Raw genomic sequence first — 20766 nt, forward strand, 5'->3', positions numbered from 1 at the left:
TGGTTGGATATTACATTCATTCAAACAAATGTACCTTTAGTTGTATGAGGCATTTAAAATAAATAAACTGAAGAAACAAGGGTGTGCTAATATATTCTCCATGACTCTGTGTACTGCACTACTGTTTTTTGCTAGCGCAAGCTGCTTGGACGATTTGCAGCATGTAGTTCGCACCAAAGCTTGGTCAGAGACCTAGTTAATAATACATGTGTTATTGACAAATGCTTCTACAGAAAATTGCCCTAATAACATGTTGACAAGCAGCACCTCCCCCAATCTGTCTGCTGTACATTTTGGCCACACTTTAAACAGTTGAGTCGCGTCGTGGCTTCGAATCCATGTGACTTTAAACATGCTGTGTCGCAACACTGGTCATCTAGCTGTGGTAGGCCTCGGAGGTCTTTTCAAGCACAGTCGCCACACAGCAGCTCATCCAGCCTCTGATTCGTCGCAGTCTGCGGAGTCACTTTGTTTTCTTTTTGTTTTCATTCCGTCTCTCAGCTGTAAAGTGATTGCACAACAGGAACTTGTTTTGCGACCCTGTATCTTTTTCTTCGTCTCACATCGATACCAAAAGAGTGAATGAGTAGCATTCCCGGCTCATGTGATGACTAGGTGGTTCTGCGTAATCCTGGAGCGTTCTATTTGAAACGGGTCACTGGGATAGAGGTCATGCCAGGTTAAAGCGAGTGCCCCCACCATGATATTCTTTATAGGAGTTTGTTATTTAACAAAATGGAGACTGGGTACTGTTTTGCAATTGTCCTTTTTCTGATACTGAATTATATAATAGCACTAGCAGCTACAATGGAGCCAAAATCAATTAACACAATCAATTGCTGACACTATATTTCTAAATTATTTTCTACCCATTGGAAAAAATTAGAAACAAAACTGATCAGTTGGGTTACGGGGTTAACTTTTGCCATGATGAAATCTTTATGCAAGGCAATTACTTTAATGAACATTTCTTTACTAGTATGCTCGTGAAAATGAAAAATCAAGTCAACTACCGTAATATTATTAGCTTAAGACAAATTATCTTAACATCAATGATGGTTGACGAGGAGCACGTAATTAAAATTGTGATTTGCGACTTATTTATCTAATTTTTGAACATTAACTATCACAGTATGAACAATTCCAAGTTTGTGTCACAATTATGTCAAGTCAAAATGGGGTTGTAATGCTGCATTCGAAGGAGGTGCGAAGTTGGTGTAATGTGTGTTGAATTGCGGAAATATCAGAAAAGCGCGGATGCTTAGAATTGTCCATAGTAATAAGGTAAAGATATAAAAATACTGTAGTTATAAAATTTTCTTATTATAGTAGGGTAGTAGCTAGTACAGTAGCTACTAGCTAGCCTGCCAGTAGTTAACTAGCATTTTGTGCTATCTGCTAATCTTTTATGCTAGCTAAACTGAGACCCTGTGGTGTCACTTGTTTTTGTTTGTTTGTTTGTTTGTGTGTTTGTGTGTTTGGGAATTGTACAATATTTCTTAACTGGCAAGTGTACAGTAAAAATAAGATAGCACGTATGACATTTTAAAACACTGTAAATGTTCTTGAGCTTGCTGTTACGGTAAAGCGACCAGCTCTCCAGATTTGCCTGGATATGTTAACATTTTCGTGCCACCAATTAACAACTGGCCAGGATTTGAAAATAATATGGTGTTTGATTTCATCTACATAATTTTAGTTTGGAAAGTTTGACCAAAAAGAAGCAAACGTAGCACATAATTACGATATGCATGGCAGACATTCCTTCACTCATCGTCCCGCCATCCCGTTCAATTGTTGATCATGATTGGTCAGTGGTAAGTATTTCAGGCACTGCTTGTGCAATCATTCAACAGTCTCATATGTCAATCATTATAGCGCCACTCGTCTCCGAATGGCTAATTTTCCATCCAAGTCTGTCAAAAACGGAACACTGACTCAAGCTTAAATGTTATAATTAATTGACAAGACTGACTATAACATGTTGACATGTTTAACTCTGCATGCATTTCTAATAGCTGCGTTTATTGTCTCTTCAGTGGAGTCTGGTGTGCAACTCGGCATGGAAAGTCCACATTGCAAAATTCTCACTCTTGGTGGGATCCATCTTCGGATACCTGGTGTTCGGAATCCTCGCTGACTGGTAAGACATCCCCAGAGTTTTACAGTCACATCAATATTTTTACATTAAAGGTGTTTTAGATTATTTACCATGTACTGTAAATATTTGGACATTGTGTGTCATTGTGTAGGTTTGGCCGTCACCCAGTGCTGATCATATCTGTGCTGTTCATGCTGGTGTTCGGCCTCACTGTGGCCTTTTCAGTCAACGTTCCCATGTTCAGCACACTGCGATTCTTTGAAGGCTTTTGCTTGTCTGGCATCACACTGTCACTCTACGTCCTCAGTAAGTTCTTCCTCTCGGGTTTTATTTGGCTTTAGATCTGTGTGGAGGGCCGGATAAAATGATTTCTCGGGCTCCTTTTCCCAACTTCTGCTTTACATTGACGAAAGAAAATGGAAGTTGCAACAGTCATAATTTGACCAAGACTTTAAAGGCAAATATATGCTTCCAATTTTGTGGTAACAGTTTAGCGAAGGTTCTTTTTCCCAATTGCACAATGCAAGTTCCAAAACCCATGATTGGATGAATTTGGTGTGGAGGGATTCCTATAAAAAAAAAACTCTCAGGGCCAACATCAGTGACGTCTGACCTCGCGCACAATCAAAACCCATTTATAGCCAAGGTTTCATGATTAATTATGCATACAGTTGGGGAATCCCTGTCATAGAGGCAATGCCCATATTTAACCTTTCTAAACAGCAACTATGTAAATGTGTAAGTATTATGCCAACCCCCCTACTTTAAATCTTGTACACCACAGTTTGGTTGGACAAAAATTTGGGTTATTGTCCAAATTGTCTTCTCAGAAGTTTGAAAGCTGTTAAAGCTATAAACAGTGTATTATATGTTCCTGTATTTTGATTAATAATGGTATAAAAATATTTCTTGATGTCGATGTGTTGTAGTTTAAGAGGAGAGAAGCACTATTATTTTTTAGATTAACCCTCAAAATTCAGTATGAAGCACACTTGCACCGGCTTGTTGAACCTTTTTTTGTAAATATTTGTATGGGCTTTTGTCTTTTCCAATTGGGCCTACCTGTATTTCTGATGTGTTTTTGTGTGACACTTGATATTTACCCTGGAGCCAATCTGTATTGACAAAACTCCGCGAGCGCTCTGAGACTAAGGGACGGTCATTCAATAACACATTAGCAGGCAGAATCAATCCTGTCTGACCTCCAAGCGTTCTCTTTTAAGCATTCGCTTAAAAACTGACATGGACAGTGGCCATAAACACCACAGTTTGCAAAAAAAAATAAAAAATGCTATGATCGTATGAGGTTTAGGCTAAGAACAAAGCATGTAAACTTCCTTTTTGTGGTTGGACTTGCTTGCGCTCTCCCAGCATTGGTTTGTGCACAGTAGAGATGTAACACTAATCCCCTTCCTTCCTTGATCATCAGTCCACGTTAATTCTCCTTCATGTATAATGCTGTACTTTATCCTTTTACGTCACCCTAAAGACAGACAGTGAGTATTTAGGGCCTGAGCATGCGGTGCTTTCGGAGGGCCTTAAACATGCTCTCCAAAAATCTGTTCAGTAACATCCATCTCAAAGTTAAGGGGAAAAATGTTATGTAGCCCTCTCGTTATGAGTATGTCCAGTAGATGGGAAATTAGATAGATGAGTTTGTCAAAACAAGATACACTACAAACGCTGAAGAAGCCATGTTTGAAAACAAACAGGAAAGGAGCCATTTTAGTGTGAGCAGACATGCTCTAATTGGGCCAAACGGTCTGTGTGCAACACACTGTGGATGATTTTTCAGAGACCAAATTTGATACAGGAAAAACGATCATAGCGCAAAGTTTGCATTGCCAAAACGCACAAAAATCTTTTAACCCAATTTCACAAGGTCAGATCTTGACCAAACCCAAATCCTGGGATTCAAAATAGCACGAAGAAGTTGGGTGTTTCCTACCTGGAAAATTCATATAATCATTCTTTGCAAAAGATAAAGAATACAGTATATGACCGTCAGTACTGCTATATTGTCTGTCTAAAAGTATTGTTGCCGTGTTTATTTTCAAACATCTGTTGCTTCAAGGGTTATGATCAGGGGTGCGTATAAGTGATGCGTTGGTGCGCATGAGGACTGGAAATTGACTATTGTACTCCAGTTCAAGTCTGTCATGGATATATTTACAACTGCAATAATATGGAGTTCCAATAACTCAGGCACACGTTTTGAAGAAATTAATGTGCCACCTACCTTAATTTGTCATACTGCCAACTAGTGGTCATGTGAAATATTTGTTTGTTAGCGCACTAATGCTAATCACGATTGCTAACTATCATGAAATAATGTGTTGAAGCATTGTCTGTAAGTAACTTAAGACGCTACTGTATGTGTAATGTAGATATATACTCATGTGTGAACTAAATGGTAGTTTAGCATTGGCTACTTTTGATAATGCATATGTATAGAAGATTGTTTCTTTTTGTGTGTGTGTGTGGGGGGGGGGGGGGGGTTGATTACTCAATCTATTTTAATTCTATAGTGACAGGGGTATTTGTTATAATGCAGTGAAGAGACACCTTTTAACTCATTATGTCTGGTGGTTTAAAAAAACAAACAAAAAAACCCAAAAAAACAGTTACAGGTCAATGTGCACACAGTCTTTGCGCCCGAGTGGCCTGCCGTGCTGAGGCTTTAGAGCAGGTTCAAACATCGCTGATAGAATGTGACACTTGTACAGCTACTGACGCCATCTGCCACACAGGGACACTGAAAAGTAAAGGGGAAAACATGAAAGGGGAAAGGAAGAACATAGAAAACCAGGCAAGCAGCCTTTTTGAATGAAGTGCGTATGGAGAGCTGACAAGGTTTCTCGTCTGTAATTTGCACTGATTTTGTCATCTGTTAAGGAGTTGAATTTAAATGTCACGCTTGCATATTTTTACGACACTGATTTGCACTATGTTGGTTGCGAGGAAACAACAGTCATTTATTGTATAGAAAGTCATTTGACGCAAGCTTTATGTTCTTTTCACCCTGACCTGCTGATGTGTGCTAGTAAGGAGGACCAAAACTGCCAAAATTCAAAATAAATAAATGACTAAAACTGAAAATAAAAATGAATATAAAAAATATAATTCGAAAATTTTATCTAAAAAAAATAAATATAAATGGAAATAAATCAGTTTTTATTTTCACTTTTTGTTATTTATTTATGTATTTATTTATTTATTTAGTCATTTATTTAGCCAAGTTGAAATGTTATTCAAATGAGGGGCGGTCATAAGCGTGTCTTGGGTTGAACTCGGCCGTTGCAAACTGGTTGTCATTGGCCGAGTGAGCAGCTCGGCAAACAAGGAAGTCTCGCCGGCTTGCAATGGAGAGCTCCAGCAATGGACGACTATCTTGTCCACTGTCTGCTCTCACTTGTTGTCTAACAACTCAAGTCGCAAGTTGAGGTGACAGTGGACACGATCGGCGTCCATTGCTGGAGCTCTCCGTTGCAGGCCGAAGAGACTTCCTTGTTCACCGAGCTGCTCACTCGACCAATGGCAGGCAGTTTGCAACGGTGGAGTCCAACGCAAGACACACTTAGGGCCGCCCCCTCATTTGAATAACATTTCGACTTGGCATTATGGCCTAAAACTGCCAAAATTCAAAATAAATAAATGACTAAATAAATTAATTAATTAATGACTAAATAAATAAATGACTAAATAGATAAATAAATGAATGACTAAATAGATAAATAAATAAAGGACTAACTAACTAAATAAATGACTAAAAGTGAAAATAAAAACTGATTTATTTCATTTTATATTTATTTATTTAGATGTCATTTCCAAAATTATTTTTTATATTAATTTTTATTTTCACTTTTAGTCATTTATTTAGTCATTTATGTATTTCGAATTTTGGCAGTTTTGGTCCTCCATATACTAGCCTAAGCAATCAGCTAGTGAAGTGTGCGGGCTCTCCTCAGACCCACCATTAGCGCGCATCCACCTGTGGACAGCTTTATTGGCGTCATCCATCGTTTGAATAAACACTTCGCTTACCCGCCCCATATGCAAATTAAACACAGATTTACATGCATACATGTGTGGGCTTCTGCAAATAGTGTCCATGAATGGCGACCGTCAGAGCTGCCCCAGACCAAATTGTGGCCTCAAGTGACTTTTTCAGCCCCTCCGTATTTACATATTTTATGTCCAAAAATGTTTTGTTTGATGAGGGCGGGGTAAAAATTGTAACATTGTTCTTGTAATCTTTATAAGCTTACCAATTAGCATGTCAACTTTTGTCTTATGACCTTTTGAAATTTTTTTTTTTTTTTTTTTTTAGCCAATGGAAAGAAATTCACCCATTTTTTTTTATGTAAGAAAGAAAGAAGTCAAAATTTGCTGTTCACTCATTAGAATTCCAATTGTATTCTCAAAAAACAGTATTATATTTGCTTTTGTAACCACATAACTTCTTTTTTTTTGTTTTTTTTTTTTTGTTTTTTTGTTTTTTCAATATTGCTAGAATAGTAAATCATAGTTGAAATGTTGATATTGCAATTTTATTAGGGATGGGCGAGTAACGATAGCATGGATCTATCGGTGCCGATACCAGCTTTATATTCATAGGGATACTCAAAACTAAATAAACTTTTTTTTTCTGATAAACTGTATCTGTGTCTACTAATGCTTTCTAATTATCCTGGTCATTATTTTGAAATTTGAGTGCACGTTTGTTGAAAGGTTGAGTTTGGTGCAAAAACCCTCTGTGTGGCCACCTTCAGGTTAAACACTGGGATAAACACAATTTGGCTGTTTTCAAATATCAGTGAGGGGTGGAGCAAGAGTCTGATTGGTGGGTGACTCAGGACCAGTATCAGGAGCTCTCTTGCGGACGTTTTACGATCAGGAACTAGAAATGAGAAAAATAGAAAGTTTCCATTAATTTCTGGAAAAATTGTACATTTTGACATAAAAGTCTTTCTCTAAAATGATCTGTCAATGTTTTTTGGGGAATTTTAGGTACTATTGGTATCGTTATTTAGTTTCCATATCGGTAACTACTCGGGTTAAGTACTGGTATCGGTCTGAAAAAAGAATTGGTATCAAACTCCTGAACTTTTCTTCTTGTAAACGTTTTGTTAACATTACTTTATTCTCGTGGAGAAGTTCACTTCTGAATGTTCATATTTTATTCGACATAACATATTACAAAATGACTCTCGTAATACAAAATTACAAAGGTTTCATCATTTGGGAAAATGTTTTTAGTTAATATTCTCCCAAAAACTTGGATTCATCCCACTTTACATCACTTCGGTCGCGTGAATATATTATGAATTTAAACTTTGCTATGACCAACATACAGTTGTGTTCAAAGTTGACTAAAATTCAAGTCAGTATCGCACTAGTTTGTCTTGGGATGCGATGCAGAGAATGAATATTTATGATTTAGGCATGACTTAGGTCCTTATAAAAGTAATCAAAGTGCCTCCAACCGGATGATGATCCATTTACTGCTCAAAGTGCGCTAGCGGGCCAGCGCCTGATAAACGCTTCATTAGTTCAGCAAAAGACACTTGTTTATCATGTTTACTCGCTGTGAGCAGTCTGTGTAGTCACTCGACCGCCAGAAGCTGTATTATTTCTCCTCGCCTGTTTTACATGTCTGATTGGGCGTGCTTGTGCACGGGGAGGAGGAAAATGCAGGCAGCATTGCGCAATGTTGCTTTGAAGAAGATTTTTGTTAAGTGCCGTCTGCTAAGAAATAAAGAAATAAAATTGATTGCAAAATAGTGTGTCCTTCCATATAGTGTGTAAAGGACAGGCACATGGAAATAATTAATTTGGCCATATTAAATTCTTTTAAGTATGATTCTCCTATATATACACATGTGGGTTCTTTGCACCTTGCCTGGCTAGTCAGGTAGCTTGAGGCCATCCCGGCCAAGATGTTTTCCGTTTGATACCCTCCTTTTAACACAGAAATTCATCACTCACAACGATGAGGCTTCATGTTTGTCCGCACAAGTAATAGCTTCCTTTTGTGTTTGCTGAATGAGTGCAGACAGGTGATGATATGTACTCTAGCTTGGTTAATTAAGCTACACGAGTAGGCGAACTGTAACACCTGTTCAAACGTGTTCACATTGTGTGTGTGTTTACAGCACTACTTAAGAACAAAATGTTGAAATATTGAGGGATGACGCTAGAGCAACTAAACTTTTGTTGTGCTTTTTAGTTGTAAAAATCAGATGATACATTACAAACAGATTTGCATATTATGCAGTCATCTTGATGGGTATTTTTTTATTTATCTCGTCTAGTTATTGCTAGCTGGTAGCTAGCCACTGTTCGCTGGCTCTTCCTTTTCTTTTTCCTTATTCGTTTCCTGCTTCCTTCTTTCTTTGTCTTTCTCTTCTTCTTCTTCTTCTTTTTCTTCTTCTTTTTCTTCTTCTTTTTCTTCTTCTTTTTCTTCTTCTTTTTCTTCTTTTTCTTCTTTTTCTTCTTCTTCTTCTTCTTTTTCTTCTTCTTCTTCTTCTTCTTCTTCTTCTTTTTCTACTTCTTTTTCTTCTTTTTCTTTTTCTTCTTCTTTTTCTTCTTCTTCTTCTTCTTCTTCTTCTTCTTCTTCTTCTCTCTTCTTTTTCTTCTCTCTTCTTTTTCTTTCTTTTTTTTTTTTGCTGTAAGAAATACAAACTTGGCAACAATCAAACACTTTTTGATACAGATTAACAATAACTGCCAAGGGAACGGTCTCTTTCTCATTCTTCTCCTTCTTGTCTTTCTCTGTCCCTGGCCTTGAATTTGACACCTGTTCGCTATGTTGTCCAATTCTAGACCAGCCACAGACTAGGCCTTCCTCACCACCTCAAAGAAGACTGTGCTGGCCACCATAGTAGAAGATCCTTACGAGCGTCTTGCGAACATTAAACCATCTTAGTCTTCTCAGAAGAAACAGGTTCAGCTCCAGAGCCAAATCTCTTCTTCAGCTAATGGTACCGATCTGCTCTAGCCTGTCATCTTCATCCAAGGTCATACTTGACGTTGGTGTTCTCTGTCCCATCTTGGCCTCAGTCTTCTTCTTGTAGTTGTTCCCTGGCCTCCCTCAGCTTCCTTTTTAGATCATTTTGCACTGCCCTGACCTCTGAACAGTCCTTTGCAATGAAGGCCTCCTTTCCCTTGAGAAGGATTTTGTTGTGGTAAACTAGTAAACGTTAGGTAAGCCCTGATTGGTTGTTACCTGAGCTCTCATTCTCAGCACGTGCATTTTAAAAGTGTTAGTTGTACATGGAAAAAAATGACGTTGTCAAATTCACGAGTGTCCCTTTAAGTAAAATGTGAATGCTCTAAAATGGATGATGTGATATTTGGAGAATCTGGCTTGGTTTTGGCCCTGTATTTTTCACACGGAAATAGTATTTTTCAATTATCTGCAATACAGTTTGCCATGTCCTTGACCCCGCCCCCATCTACAATCTCTCTTCACTCGTCATCTTGATAAATGGGTAAAGGTGCAGATTTCTCTCTATCGAGGAGGGTTAAAGTTCCCTTCCGTGCAGCCTTTTGGCCCGTGCATGCTCAGCAAAGCCTCTTCTGCTATGACTCTACTTCACCTTCCGTCTGTCTGGCTGGAAAAAAAGAAACACTTCCCTATTTGTGGGAGTTTCACATACAGAACCTCACGCTATCTGAAAAAATCCTGAGTGAAGTCCAGTGATTTGCCAAAATCAATGTGGGCAACCTTTGTTTGGCTCTTGAGTTTACGTTGTGAAATTATTCCAAGATTTTCTTTTTTTTGGTCACTGTTCCCTTTCGGTGACTCCTGCAGAGCCGATGGCTTGTTTTTGTGATTGAGTGGGTCTGTGTGGGAGGAAAAGGGTAAGGTCAAAATAGACAAATACACTCAAAAGGAAACACTCACCCAAGCTGTGTTTTACTTCACTTTTTTTAAATGTCTAACACTTTCAAGCACATGAATTAAAAAGGTGGTGACCTGCGGCTTTTTGGCAGTCTCTCACGTCCGCGATCAATAGCTATGACCTTATTAATCGTCAATAGCTCCCTTTCATTGCTCCTCGGTATTGACAGTGCCTCGAGTTATTTGTGTGCCGAGTCTAAATGAGTCACCCATTTGTATAATCAAGGGAGGTTGTAGAAAAGCCCTTCAAAGAGTTATTGGACAGAATAAGTCCCGTTTAGATGATTTATGATGCATGTCAATGAACTGCTATTAACGGGTTTTCCCAAGGTGGCAAACTGTTAAAACTGTCACCATCTTTACTAGGGCTAGGCAATTAATTGAAATGTAATCATGATTTCGATTTTGGCTTCTTGACATATTAATAAACATTATAATCAAAGACAAACAATTAATGTAATGAATGGTGATGTGGGTTTGCAAGTTCCCGACCTCGTGAAAGTACCCTGAATGCACCATGTTTCTTGGCACACCAGTCGGTTTTTACAATAAAACTAAACATACAACAAAAAGAATTACACAAATTGAATGTTTACTTCCAAGACATGTTTCATTTAAAAACATCATCAGTGCTAATCCTAAAGTCAATGTAAAATCCCATTGACATGCTAACTGGAAATTAGCAATCACTTCTGGCAGTAACGAATATTCTCACACAGACGCAGAAGAAACACATACACACACATAATATAACAATACTCAACAGCAGTTAATCTTCATAATCTGTGAAAAACGAGTTCTAGATCGTAATCTAAACTTTCTTCTACTCGAACTCTAACTTCGGGAAGTGTGTATTCCCTGGTTACGTGGCACAACACTGCCCCTACAGCTGGAACATATTTATTGCTATTATCCATCCATCCATTTTGTATATTCTTATTTTACTTTGTCAATTTGTCAATAATCATTATCACTCATGAGTTCAATTTTAATTAAGATTATAATTATTATATTTTTCCATTATCGCCCAGCCCTAGTTTAAATCTTTATCAACCGTACAAGCATTGTAATGCAACTGTCATAGAAGTGAAAAAAAATTAGTTGTTGGAATAAAACAATATCTTAAACGAGCCATATATTTTGTTCCCAGGATTTTGGGGTGTTCGACTTTAAATGTTCCAATCTAAATGTTTTCTGTTAGTGAAAACATTTCTGCATAAACTAGTTTATTGGGCGGCTTTTTTAATCTCCAAATGTCGTATGTTGTGACCGTCGTAAACTTAAACCTCGTGTAATCACTTTTACTTTGGTACCATTGATATACATATTTGTGTAAATATGCCCTTTACCACAGTTATAAGGTGCTGAAAAAGTTCTAATATCAGCCTTTAAGGAAGCATCCAAACACGATACCATAGGTGTCTGAATGGGTTAAGGTCGGGGCTTTTGAGTTCTTCCACACCAAATTCATCCAAGCACGACTCTATGGTCCTGGCTTGTGCACTTGGAACAGAAAACGGCCTTCCCCCAAGCCATACCCACAACGTTGAAAGCATAGAATGGTGCAAAGTGCCTTGATAAGATGAAGAATTAAGATTTTCCGGAGAACTAAGTGTTCATACTTAATGTAATTTAAATTATCAGTGGCTAAAAGTGACCTACAGTTATGCGCTAACACTCTCCCCCCTTTTGCACTGACTGACAAAGCACTTTCCCTTGCTCGCACAAAAGCTCCTCCATCTGTAGGAAGACCAGTCTAGCAGCAAGCCTGGCTGGCTGCAGATCAGGAATACGCTCAGTGCTGACAATGCTGCACTGGCCTGTCAGTCACAAAGCCAGCCAAAACTCATCAGCAGCTTTGCACATGGCTGAGCTCGCTTTGGTCCAGACGAGCATTTCCTTAAAGGAAGGCTCCTTTAATTTTACATGTATGGCTTGATTGGCAGTAAATAGTTAGTATAGCTACGAAACATGCATAAGAGCTGAAGAATACACTCCTATATTGATTTATTTAACTTTTTTCAACATAGAAGTACTTCCGTGTTGCAACGCCCCCAAGTGGTGACGTCACTAGTGTGTATACTCGCTTGGGGAACAGTAGTTCACGCAGACATAACAACGAGGAAGACACAAACGTCAGTTATGCCTTACTGTATTGCAAAATTTTGCAAGGCGTCGGCAAGGGAAAACCCGCGAGACCCCCCCCAAAAAAAAAAAAAAAAAAAAAAAAAAAAAGCTACTTGAGTAGACAATGGTTTGTTTGCTAAGTGCTGTCAACCTCCCGAAGGACAAGCAGGCGTGCCTGCAGCGAACATTTCAGGCATGAGGACTTCGAATATATGTTACAATTTGAGATGGGGTACGCCACACGCCTAATACTAAAGCCCAACGCAGTACCGAGTATCTTTAAAGAACCAGACGTGGGAAATAATCAAGCCGATGGAGGAGCCGCAACTGCTAGCAACACGGAGCCTTCACTCTCACAACAGCCGACACAAATCGAGGTCTTACTACGGCCACTGAAAGATCTCGGAGAAGCGAAGCAAATTTAAAGCGAAAGGTAGGCATGTTTCGGGGGTGGGGGGGCATTCGTTATTATACTGCACGGACTGTTTTATTTCATAATTCATTTGAAGGTGGCCAACGCAGGGGCACGTCGGCACGTTACCGTAATGCACAGTATTAACAATCGTTGGGGCGGCTGGCCTGACCGCAGTGGGACGCTACGCAAAAAAGAAAAAAAAAACAGCTAGGGGAGGTTGGGTGCTGTAACGACGATACATTTAATTTTACTATTTTTTCTTTTTCATGAAATATTTCGTCAGTTCCACACGTTTTGCATTGCTCGTACTGTGTGTCACTTTACCTGTTGGATATTTGCTCCTCCAAGACTTTTCTTCTTCACATCTTTCATCGCAACCAAAGCTATCCTGAGAATGTCTATTTAGTATTGCCATGTTGAATGTCTGATGTTCCAGGATGCAGTTGAGATTGTCCGCAAGGAACCGATCCTCGAGTTCTTTCATTTCCAGACAGCACACATTCATTAGCGGATTGTCCATTCCTGTGCAGCTCCCGCACGAGCACCACTCACCCCCCGCCTGATTCACTCGTTCGTCAAAGTTTATTTTGTGCCCGAAAAGACCATCTGGCGCCACAACTTTCACATCCAAGGCAGACTTTCCTTCGGTAGTGTTATTTTGTCGTGTTGGCTCGAAGCGATAAGGTTTAATCCTTCCGGGTTTGACGCTAGATGCACGGCTGCGTTGCATAGTGCTTCCATAGTGTAGCGTTTACACACTAGTGACGTAAACATCCGGGTTATTTAGTCACGTGTAACAAACATGCCGGCGTTCGATTCATTTTAACAATGGTTTAAAAGTTATTAAATGTACATAAAAAAATAATCACGTCACCAAATTAATTATTGAAAAAGTAGCAACTTTTTGCTGCTAAAAATGGATCAATAAGTAAAGTGTTCCTTTAAATGACTTCAGCTTTATGAAGAGGAGTCGGTCTTTGATCTTGGCTCTGTAACAGAATATAAATTTAAATATATGACACATTTTCAGTTTGACTTGGCTTGGAAAAGTGATAAAATGTCACTTTATGGGGATTGTTTTTATTTTAAATCATGCACATCTGCTTAATCTGATTATCTTATTTTCATGTTTAATTAATGTCTCTTGTTATTATACCTTCTTGAGTTACATTTTGTTATGTCAGGTAATGGATCATTTGGATTTATTGTTTACTTTGTTAAGTTGGGTTTTGGTTAATTTTTACCTGTTACATTGTGTTTTATGTCACATATGTTTGCGTAATAGTTACTTTGTAAACAGAACAGCAGGTGCGCGTTTAGTTCGACTTAATGATTGACTAATTTACATTTTAGAGGACGAACATTGGTTTTGTGATCAAACAAAAGGCAAGTCGGAAGGATTCAACAAGCTGTGGCTCGCTAATAGTAACAGTGCCCAACCCTTGAAAGCTTCACTGTTCAAGCGGCTGAATGTGTACACATGCCAGTGTTTTGCTTTCAAGGCGAGGCAAAACACAGGAGGACAACTGTTATTTTTCTGTTTTCTCATTTTATCTCAGAGGCCCACAAGAAGGCCTGTGACTCAAGATAAGGACACGTATCTCTGCAAACATTTGTAGCAAAGACCAAAAAGTCCTGTTAGATGAATGGACCTGACGTGCTACATGGCCAGAAGGACGTGATGTGAGCAGTTAAAGGTTACTGTGGGTACAGGAAGTGGCTGCACTGAGTGCCTGTAGTGGTCAAGTGAGTAAAACAAGAAGCTGAGTTGCGCTAGACGTCTGCTGTGGCTGCTATCCGATTCATTTTCCACTTTGGCCAGTCAGCAAAGCAGTCGAAGCTTCTTTTGGGATTATTGTCGTTGCTAATTGGCTCTGAAGTAGAATTGATTACATCATTGTTGGCTGGAAAAGTACAGTGTAGCGGAACCAGCAATGTTGAAGACGTGGATGTCCCAGAAGGCAGTTGGCACTATGATTAGTTCCGATTCAGAATTGCTTCATTCTGCGATCATAAAACATTTAGTGTCAATACCACTTTTTTCATATTAGTACAAATACTCACCTCTTTAGTCATAAATACAGATACCAAGTACCAATACACAAGTTTTGTTGTTTAAATTCCCACCCCCAAAAAACGACAGGTAATTTTAAAAGACTTGTATAGGCCAACGTAGCATTTTTTTTCTTAAAATGGCATGAAATTAATAACAATTTTCTATTCTTCTGATTTATAATCTCTAGGTCCTGATCGGCCACAAGCAGAGAAATACAGTGAAAAGACAGAAACCACAACAATTGGGTGGAACAAATAAATGACATTTCACCGCAGGACCTAAACGCATACAACATTGTGGTGTCAAGTCTAATCACTGTTGGAGAAGCTGTCTTCACATAACCCCAAATCATATTTAATATTAATATTTAATAATATAATATAATATTAATATTTAATATTATTTAATAATTTAAGCTTCAGCTTCATCCCGTCAGCCCTTTTTCTTTTCGGGTGTTGTCCGAAAGGAAAAATGAACCCAAAAAAAAAAACGAACAAAAAAAACATACTGCACACTCATTTACATCATGCATGTATGGGTGTATTTTGGAACACTTCAGTTCCACTGATAACTGAGGGACTTTACATGTCTTACTTGGTGCTGCTGTTTTGGTTAGCAACAGAGTTTAATTGGCTCAACAGACAACTGCCCATGTGTGGTGTCTATGAACTGAAGTCGTTACTTTACTATCTATTATATTTTCCTAACGGTTTAAAGGGAGGCTATAAATAAATAAATAAAATAAATTAAAATACAGTAGACTGACTAGGTGTTCACTTAGTCTGTGTTTTGCACCATCACCACAAGAGCTAAAAGTCTGACAACTTTGTTTAATCAGAAAGTTTCCTTTCTTTTCTACTCAACATAGAAGCAATTGGATTAAGACTAAGAGATTAAGAGATTGAGACATTTTCATCAATTTCTTTAATGCAACGTAACTGGACAGAGTGCACTCATAGTTGTATTATTGATTAGTTCGCCATTCCGGAGAACTTGGCGGCAACACTTTTGACTTTGTGGTATGTGTGATGGTATTGGTTAGCAGGAGATTTATGTCAGTTGGGCACCAGCTCAAGCTCAGCATTGTGCGAATGCTGAGCCGGTGCGATGGGGGCATAGATTAGGGTCAACGTGAAGTGGAAGGAGATCAAGGCTGCTTTTGTTTTCATCATTTTTTTTGTTGTCTTTTTAGTCCTTGGTCATCATTGTGCCGTTTTATACCAACGTGACATGTCTGTATTCTCGCATCTGTGTGCGCTCTTTCAGACTGCCCGGTAATGGCAGACTGTGCCCGTTTCTTGCTCATGATGCCGTCCACCAAGATGAAGGAATTCTAATCCCATGCAGTCCGAGAGCAGTGAACCGTCTCGCAACAAGTTGAGTCGGGTCAGACTCAGCGGGTCCTGCACCCATCAGCCCGCTCTCAACTCATTGGCCCTGTCATTCTAGCTGTGACGCTGTCCGCCAACATAGAGCATAATTCATGCCCTCTGAAGGGGGGCACGTCCTAATTGAAATTCCAGTCTTTTTCTGCTGGAATGGAGCGGGAGCACTCGCCCCGACACCCACCCCATTATGCTGGCCTCTGTCACCTTGAAAAGCCCATTTTGGAGCGAGTTGTGCAGCAGCGAATGTGACGTTAAAAAAGATGGATGGATGAACAATGTGAGAATAGCTCTGATACTATACTGTAGTGTTCACCCTCGGGGCTGTGATGTGAAGCCATCCCACTGTGGCCACTAAAGGACTCCACTGTCTGTGGTGGCTGGCAGCCTGTGTGGTGTGAATGCTAATGCCGGAATGAATCAGTGCCATTCTAATAGTGGACAAATGAGCAAAAGAGCGTTTTTTTGTTTTGTTTTTTTCCACTCTCTCCCTCTCCTCACAACTGCACACTGTGCTGCTATGTTCAGTCTCACAGCTGTAGCTGTGAGATTTATTGGAGGTCCTCACAATATTCTCGTCCTATTGTTGACCTTTCTCAAGGTTGCGGGTTCCAGTTTGATAGATTCAAACATATATTTAGGGGTGTGCCAAAAAAAATCGATTCATAAAAGAATCGAGATTCTCATTTATTAATATCCAAAAATCGATTTTATTTAAATTAGAAATGAAGAAGAAGGGGAAAAGGCAGTTGTAGCCCACATACTGTTTTTGTGGAAAAAGGCACTTACAATACGAAGTTAATAAATGTTTAAACAAACAAAAAAAAAAGATACTTTAATGTCTCTATTTGTCATTTTGTCTTGCAAAGCAGACTGGAGTAGATCATTTCAATGTTGTGCATATCTGTGAATTGAAGCAGAAATCATTTGTCAATCAAATAATTTTGAATCGAAAATCGTTTGAATCGAGAATCGAAAAGCGATTCTGAATCGAATTGTAGACCCAAAAAGAGAGACAGTCAAAGATTCCCAGCCCTAAGTTGGCTGGCTAAGTTCGGTCCTCGAGAGTCACTATCCAGTCTGTTTTCCATGTCTCCCTCCTTTAGCACAGTTGAATCTAATGATCAGCTCATCAGCAAGCTTTGCAGAAGCCTGCTAACGATCCTGATCATGAATCAGGTGTGTTAGTGGAAAGAAACATTGAAAAGAGGCTGGGTAGGTACTCGAGGACCGAACATGGCCACCCCTTAACTAAAGTGACATGGGGAGTGGGGGTGGACAACGAGTACAAATGAGTTTTCTCGTTTGAATGACAAACATTGTTGTTACAATGAGAAATGTCTTTACCAAATACAGAAGCAGCAATATAAGTTATAACAATGTTATTTATTTATTTATTTATTTATTTATTTATTTATTTTTGTCACCCATATCACTTTAGGGACTAGGTATATACTGTATGTATATGTTTTGTTTTGAAAACTAGTATATGTGATATGTTTTTTTTGTTTTTTGTTTTTTTTCCCGGAATGCAGATGATCCTTTGGAGTCATGGTAACAACACAGTAGGCGCAACAATGGCCAGGGGCAATAAATGTATCAACACTTCAATTTCGAGGCGTTTTCCTAAGAATGACATCACCTTAAAAAATCATGTCACTACCTGTGAGCCTCCGATGCTCACCAGTGTTTTGGTGCCTGTTTTGGAACATGAGTCATGAACCTCAGCTGATACCATTCACTTTTCTACTCACTCACATATTCACCGTGTCTTCCGGGGTTTTTTCCCCTCTACCAGGGATCGAGCTGTGCCTGCCAGGTTGGCGCTTCTCCATGACCATGGTGGCCAGTTTCGTAATGCTGGGCGGCCAGCTGCTGATGCCAGGTGTGGCTTACCTGTGCCGTGATTGGCAGGTGCTCCAGGCTGTCATCATCTGCCCCCTGCTGCTCATGCTGTCCTACATATGGTAAGTTGCGACAGTCAAATAATTTATTTCAATTTTTTTGTCATCATTTTAAAACCCACAGCTATCAGAAACAATGTAAGTAAATTAATGGAGAATATATTCCGTTTTAATTTCACAATTTAAACACATATTTGTTCAGCTTTCCAGTGACCTTGCCTGAGACTGGAGTCGCCATCCATAAAGGCACTCCGTCTCGCACCGTGCACTGCTGAGGTCGACAAACTCATGGGGAATTAGATTTTATTGCAGTCTGTATGCTGGAGTTTGGCGTTGCTCCAAGGCCTACCTGTGCAAACTAAAGGTGGTTACGCTCAGCAGCAGCTCTTGAAATGGCTAATCTGATCAAATATCAATAATGGAGATATAATGCACACGCGTGGGCTCATCTAATTGATGGGGCTTTCCAATTCATTGGAAGGATGATGATGTGCAGGCATCAGGTAAACTATTGTTAGTCTATTGGTGCGCCGGCCACTGAAGGCAAATAAACGCCTCCCTCCAAAAGGAGACTCCCTTTTCAAATCATTGATGGAAACATATGGATTGTCATTATTTCAGTTTATAAACACTACCTAGTTGAACTGAGTTTCTAGCCAAAACAGCAGCACTCCCAAGGCATTTGAACAGTCACTCAGATGAATTAAAGTGCAGTCTTACCATATGCTGAAAATGAGGTCCCTGTACATTATTAAAAATGTTTCTTGCATCATTTAGAGATTAGCATCGCAGTTCACTCTGACATGTGATCGCTCCACTATGTTGCGTGTGTCCATAGTTACATGTTGTGGGGAGATAGACAAATTCTGCTTCGACGCTTGCTGTTTCTTTGCATTTCTCTAAACTAGTCCTTGGACACATTATTTAATATTATTCCCCAAAAAGTGTTTGTAGAAAAAAAAAAAAGCCCAAGTGCCACAGATCTGCAGTTCACATATTACATGTTTTATGCTAGGCTGGTAAATACTTTACAAAGGCCTGCATAGAAATGACTACACAGTAACCGTTTTGACGGTTTACCGTGGTTTTAAAAGTCAAGGTTTCAAATTCAATAACCACTCATACTGGCTGTTACCGGGTCTGAGCTCGTTCCTTTTATTACGGGACTTTTAACCGGGGTACAATGTGATTGGCTGCTTGCAAAGCTCAGTCAACGACCGTGCTGACATAAATTACATCCAAGTAACTTCTCCTTCTCTGTAATGTTCTCCTTCTCTGAGCAGAGAACACTTATTTGTATTAGGAGGAGGAGGGCGGGAGCAAGATGAAATAGACACTGCAAACACTGATGCGTTGTCCTCTGATTAGTGTGTTGTCCGCTCACGGTTGTCATGCTGCTAGAATCTAATATCGGTTCATCCTAAAAATTAGCCCCCAAAAATATGTATTTTTATTATTATTATTGTAATAGTTAGTTATTATTGTTATTATTATTCATTTGTTTTTGTATATTCCAACCACTCCTGTTTGCACTGAACATTAGTCGTGTTTTAAAGCAACACATGGCAGCTAAAAGCAGAAAGGTGGAGTAGAAAGGACAGAAGGATCCTTGCAAAGTGTTCTACAATTTTGCATACTATGAAAGCTTTCCTCCTGCATTTCATTTTGAGCCAAATGTGGCACTGCGGATAAGAAAAATGAGATTTAAAAGTCCATACTGTCAGTGAGTAACCTCATCCAGCTTGAAAATGAGATTTCATTCCATGCGGACTCGTTTGTCACGACTGATGAGCGAGGACTTCCCTCTCGTCTGCTTGTCAGGATCTTCCCTGAGTCATTGCGTTGGCTGCTGGCCACGCAGCAGTACTGCCGCTCCAAGTGGATCATGGGACACATCGCTAAGAAGAACTGCGTCAATATGCAGCAGGATCCGGACAACATCCTCCCAGGTAACCAAAAATAAATAATAGAAATTAGCAATGAGTTGATAGCGACGTTTGCCTGCAAAAAGGCACCATCGACACCATCAGTTCAGTTTCCTGTCTGGTTGCCATGGTAATAGGCCACTCCTGAAGTAGCTGTGAGGCGATGAACACCACATTGTTGCCACACTAGGACTTCTTTCATTTTGCTGCAGCACGGGTGGGCGGCTATGACCTGAGATGGGTGCACAGTCGGGTGATGGCTAGAACCCTGGAGCCCACTTGAGCAACAAGTGTGCTGTCGCCATTACATATTTCATTGCTAGTTCACAGCTTATTTTGACGTTTATTGATTAATCAGCAGTTATTGACAGTATGTTACACCAACACTAGGTATCAATATTTTAGCTTTCGGACATCCAACTATGGTGAGTCCTCGTTTTACAGCGAACCATACATTTCAAGGTGATCATGGAAATGGTACAGATAGAACAATATTTTTTCCCAGGGCCTGTTCCGATTATTAGCAGTCAAGGAGAAGCCAAGATTAACCTACATTTGGAGCATAAAAATCTAACTCAAAGTTCTGTGGAATTAAAATATCCATAGTACAGTCTTTTAGGAAAAAAAATTAAAAAAAATAAAAATATCCATAGTACAATTTAAAAAGAAAACTCACTCCTGCCAACATCCCCATGAGCATGCCCATACTCACACATTCAAATGCACCCACACACACTATGTTAAAAAGACATGGCAGGGCACAGAGAAATCATGTGAGGAAAATCACCCAAAGGAAAAAGAAAATATTGGTGTCAAAATAAAACCAAAACCAACTCTTAACTTTTTTGAAAGGCCGTTAAGTATGTTTGTCAAAGTAACTTATCAAATTTGTCTACATGTCGATGGATTTTCATTTAATTTTAGACAGAAAATAGAAAACTTTGTTT

At 39.3% G+C, this 20766-nt stretch overlaps 1 protein-coding gene across 1 annotated transcript in view; it reads left to right on the forward strand.

Annotated features, from left to right (window-relative positions):
- LOC144018042 (solute carrier family 22 member 23-like) overlaps positions 1–20766 on the forward strand; it is a 49878-nt gene that overhangs the window by 14906 nt on the left and 14206 nt on the right. The window contains exons 2-5 of the mRNA XM_077520137.1: positions 2040–2143; positions 2253–2407; positions 17789–17957; positions 19716–19843. Of these exons, the coding sequence (XP_077376263.1) occupies positions 2040–2143; positions 2253–2407; positions 17789–17957; positions 19716–19843 (556 nt within the window). The remainder of the gene's footprint in view (positions 1–2039; positions 2144–2252; positions 2408–17788; positions 17958–19715; positions 19844–20766) is intronic.

Source organism: Festucalex cinctus, chromosome 1, assembly GCF_051991245.1.
Source record: "Festucalex cinctus isolate MCC-2025b chromosome 1, RoL_Fcin_1.0, whole genome shotgun sequence".
Taxonomy (NCBI): domain Eukaryota; kingdom Metazoa; phylum Chordata; class Actinopteri; order Syngnathiformes; family Syngnathidae; genus Festucalex; species Festucalex cinctus.